This window comes from Austrofundulus limnaeus, unplaced genomic scaffold (genome assembly GCF_001266775.1).
Source record: "Austrofundulus limnaeus strain Quisiro unplaced genomic scaffold, Austrofundulus_limnaeus-1.0 Scaffold54, whole genome shotgun sequence".
Taxonomy (NCBI): Eukaryota; Metazoa; Chordata; class Actinopteri; order Cyprinodontiformes; family Rivulidae; genus Austrofundulus; species Austrofundulus limnaeus.
Window position 1 is genome coordinate 2,471,312 of NW_013952456.1, and position 4,837 is coordinate 2,476,148.

The 4,837-nt window shown below is 49.1% G+C and overlaps 1 protein-coding gene across 2 annotated transcripts in view; it reads left to right on the forward strand.

Moving 5' to 3' along the window:
- Positions 1-4,837, forward strand: part of prox3 (prospero homeobox 3) — a 15,679-nt gene that overhangs the window by 6,422 nt on the left and 4,420 nt on the right. For both annotated transcript variants that reach the window (XM_014009008.1, XM_014009009.1), the window contains exons 2-3: positions 730-2,459; positions 2,543-2,650. In XM_014009008.1, the coding sequence (XP_013864462.1) occupies positions 732-2,459; positions 2,543-2,650 (1,836 nt within the window). In that variant the 5' untranslated portion in view covers positions 730-731. The remainder of the gene's footprint in view (positions 1-729; positions 2,460-2,542; positions 2,651-4,837) is intronic.

Genomic DNA, 4,837 nt, shown 5'->3' on the forward strand with positions numbered 1-4,837 from the left:
GGGCAGACTTGCATTCTAATTACTGAGAGAGTTCAGCTGGTGTCTTGGCTTTCCATGCCTTTTTACACCGTCAATACTTTTTCCCTGTGCCATTCCACATTATTACAAATAACTTCATTTCTGGACATTTATGGTTTGATTTCTTTGTATGTTTGGATCACTTGGGTTGTTACTGACATCTGGTGAAAATTTCATGTCATTAGTACCTCTAGTAATATATTTACTGAGAAAAATGGTGACGTATTAAATACTTATTTTACCTGCTGTATGTGGTCACGAGTGTCTGCAACTGTTATTTTGTGGGTCGAAGCAAAAAAGTTTGAAAACCACTGATCTAGTGGATAAGTGACACAACACATCTGACAACTTTCATCTTCAGCTGTTGATAATAATGTTGATCAATAAAAAACTTGATTAGTGCTCATAAATTTAGCCCCTAAATTTAGCAAGTGCTAATCCACTAATAAATTAAGAAATTAGCAAAAGTCCTAAAGCACTAACCAGAAAATTAGTTGCCCTATTAGTGCTTTGGGGGAACTGTGCCCACCACTGGCTTTTAGGCATCTTTGGTCGATTATTTTAAATTACAACAGAACGTTTATACTCTRGATATTATTAAACTTCATCCAAACATTGAGATGTTTGTAAAAGTTTTTACACAACAAAGTGAAATTAAAAGTAACGTAAGTGATGAAAATAATCTTTTTCCTGTTTTGTTTGTCTCTGCAGAGATGAATTCACCCACCGATCTTTTTGATGATTCCTCCCCTCAGACACACAGCTTCGCTCACATTCTCTCGTCCGCGGACCTCCCTGCTGCTCACTCCGCTCCTGCCTTTAGGCCCCCCGGCTTCCCCCTCATCCACCACCTCCTCCAGCCAGGTGGAGGCCCCAGGGGGATCGGAGGGGCGCTAACCGCAAACCTGAGCAAACAGGCGGAGGACAGGGGCGCTGCAGACGAAGGCGACGGGCCCACGGCGGCCGGACAGCTGGAGATGGAAGGAGCGGAGGAGGCGATGAAGAGGGAGGACCACCTGTTGGAGGCGAAGAAGAGGAGCGGCAACGCCGAGCTCATAGCCGAGTGGCGTCACGACGTCCTGAAGGTGAAGAGGATGAAGCTGGAGTGCCGACAGAGCGACAAGGGGGCGCAGAGGGGAGCAGGCAAGAGGCGCGATGGGAGGAGACGAGAGAGGGAGGAGCTGAAGGAGCAGCTGGAGGAGGCCAGGGAGAGGCTGCAGGCCCTGCAGGAGAAAGTGTGGCGGGCCTTCGGGGAGAAGCGCATGGCAGAGAAGGAGGAGACGAGGAAGCGCCACAACGGTAACAGCGACGAAGGCGAGGAGGAGCWGATGGAGGAGGAGGACATGATGGGAGGGATGTATGACGAGGAGGACATCGATGGTGCAGAGATGGAGAAGGAATCCTTCTCTCTCCTCTCTGACTCCCCTTTTAACCACTTCCACAAACAAAAAGAGGAGCTGCATGAAGACAGGAAGAGGAGGACGGAGAGAGGGAGGGGGAGACAAACGGACGGCGTGATGGAGGGATCGGGGTTGTGGTTGGACTGCGGGGGGCTGATGAGAGACTGGGATGGAGGGATGGAAGACGAGGRCGAGGAAGGACAGAAGTTCGCTCAGGCGCTGAAGTTGGAGCTGGGCAGTGCCRTGGCCCGAGTCATCGACCGAGTCCTTCGTCTTTACACGGAGATGACGGAGGTCGCTCCGTCCTCGCCCGCCGCCGCCGTGTCCATCCTCCCGTCTGATCCGGGACACGACGCCGGGAAGGAGAGGGGAGGGTGGGCCGGACTTTTGACCAAAAGAAGGGTGGAGGAACTGAAGGASAAGGTGGACGGAGACACGGAGAAGCAGGGTCAGAACGGGGGAGGCCTCCCTCCTGGACCGCCGCGTCGCTCCGAGCCATCAGATCTGGCAACGCCGCTGGCTGTCCCCAGGTCACCTGACAGGCGAAAGACCTACCCGCTCCTCGGACCCCCGCTCGCCCCCTCTCACCTCGCTCTCCATCACTCGTCTTTGCCCCGCCCCACTCCTCTCCCTCACCCTCCCATCTTACCCCCCGTTTCTCAATCCAAGGATCACTCTTCCTCCTCCTTCCACCCGTCGTCCTCCTCCTCTTCTTCCTCCTCCTCCTTCCCCGCGCCTCCCCCTCCCCTGCCTCCGCCCCTCCCCCTGCCGCTGCTCCACTACTCCATGCAGCAGCTCTTCTCCCGCTCGCTGCACCACCCGCAGCTCTCGCACCTGGGGCCGTCCCGCAAGGACTACCTGGGCTCKGACCCGTTCCTGGAGTTCTCGTCCCACCCCTCCTTCACCCCGCTGCCCCTGCTCGCTCACCTGGACCAAACCCTGACGCGCCACGGAGGCAGGGACAGGGAGAGAGGGGTGAGGGGAGACGGGGGCATGAGGGGGGGAGGGATGGATGGAGATCTCTACCTGACCGCCGGAGGAATATCCTTTTTGTTTTTTAGCCTACTAAAACGAGTGTTTGTGTTGATGTTTGTGTTGTTTTCTTTAACTGACATCGTGTGTACACTCAGGAGGGCTTGTCTCCCTGCCATCTGAAGAAAGCAAAGCTCATGTTCTTCTACACCCGCTACCCTAGCTCCAACACGCTCAAAACGTACTTCCCTGATGTCAAGGTTAGTGTCCCATCGTTAGTGATGAAAAATATTTCCCTAAAATTATTATACCTACAAAATGACCAAAAAAAAAGCTTATTTTTCTTTTACTTGTGAACGTTAAACAAAAAGTCTCTTCATTAAAAGCTGGGTTATGAAATTCTGCATGCCAGAAACTTTATGCCACACTGAGGGACAGTTGATGTTCAGCTTGAAGACTGACAACAATTAAAGTAACGTGTTACTTTCTCACCTTGGTGTTTTCGCACCACGCCCTGATCAACTGCTTCTTCTGACTTTATGAACATGTTGGAATGGCACAATGTCCATCTAGAGGTTTAGCCCAAAACTTGGGACAATTGAAACTTAAACTTAGGATAAGTTCAATAGCTGGCAGCTCCAAAGCTCCAGCTGAAGTCAGCGTGTTTATGATATTTTGCAACAAAGTGGTTGTAGCGAGCAGAAAGTGGAACACAGAGGACTTCATGCCACACAGTTTTGACGGTTAGTTTAAAAACTGAGGACGATTAAAGCACTGAAGGTTTCTGCAGGGCTTGAACCTGCAACCTCAGCATTATTAGAACCATGTGAGCTAACYGGCTGTTGACAGATGAGTGTTAGAATGTGTTTAAAAGGACATAAAGTCCATCTAGATGTTCGACTTGAAGACTTGGAACAAGTAAAATCCAGCTGGCCTGTACAGGGATCGAATCCACCACCAGTTGGTAGTTCCACTTCTAGTTCAGGCTTATTTTCTGTCCCATGGAGGCTTGAATACAATATTCGACAAACCACAAAATGCTTGTAGCAGCCAGAAAGTAAAGGAGTTTATGCCACACTGACAAGGAGTCTAAGTGTTTCAGGGTTCCTACAGCTTAAGGCAAGTTGAATTTAAGACCTCTTTAGGCCAGTTGAGATTAAATTTAAGACCCAATTCACAATAAATACAAATGCAGAAAAAAAAACGGTGACAATTTTACTCAAATGTTTATTTTAAAACAGAACAACTATTAATTATTACAAAAACAATAACATAAATGTTGCCAATTATTTTAATATTTGAGAATTTACAATCATCCTACTTAGTGTGTTAACATTTTTAAGACCTCCGAAAGATTTATTTAAGACATTTTAAGGCTAATTAAGGCCTTATTTTTGGATTGACAAATTCAATGCCTTTTAAGACTCCGCAGACACTGTTCTGTGCAATCCCTGCACATTTTCTGTGCAGGGATTGAACCCACAACCTCAGCAGCATTAGCAGCGCACGCTGAGCAACTGAGCTATCCAGCCTTGTAACTGCACTGCAGAGCCGGCTCTTGGCATAGGCGAACTAGGCGGTCGCCTAGAGCGCCATCTGCTGGAGGGGCGCCGAACTGCAGAAGAAAAAAAGTAATTATTTGTAATCCCTGGTTGTAACTCTGCTCAGCGCCAATCAGCAGCAATCACCCCCACCCTCTCTCTCATTTCATTGACGTTGCACTGAGTCGTCCTGCTCCGACACTCTGACGGGGGGAGGGGCTAGCAGTGCCTCTCAGGTTTGTGTTGAAAAACTCAATAACAACAAGTCTGTATTTTGTTGTTCCATACATGTCAACCTCTTCGGACGTTTACCTGGATAAAAAGCCTCAAAAAATCCGTAMATTTTGCAAAAATATCCACACAACTCACACCCGCAGGGGGGTTGTCAGCGGCATAATAGGTTGGATGATGGCTGTTTAATGTTATTTATTGTTATTTATTGTTTTTAAATCATCCTACAGATACAGATAAATTTGAAAATGAGGTTTTGAAAAAATCCGTAAGACTTGAAAAAATCTGTGAGATTGCCCTATACATCTGTATACCTGCAAAATGACGTCAAATCCTTATAAGTTATGGACAATCCGTACAAGATGACATCCATCCATCCATTTTCTTCCGCCTATCCGGGGTCGGGTTGCGGGGTCAGCAGCTTCAGAAGGGAGGCCCAGACCTCCCTCTCCCCAGCCACTTCTTCCAGTTCCTCCGGGGGAACTCCAAGGCGTTCCCAGGCCAGCCGAGAGACATAGTCCCTCCAGCGTGTCCTGGGTCTTCCTCGGGGCCTCCTCCCGGTGGGACGTGCCCGGAATACCTCAACAAGAGGCGTCCAGGAGGCATCCTTACCAGATGCCCGAGCCACCTGTATAACTGGTCGCAGTCCTCCTGGCACTTAACAGCATATACAAC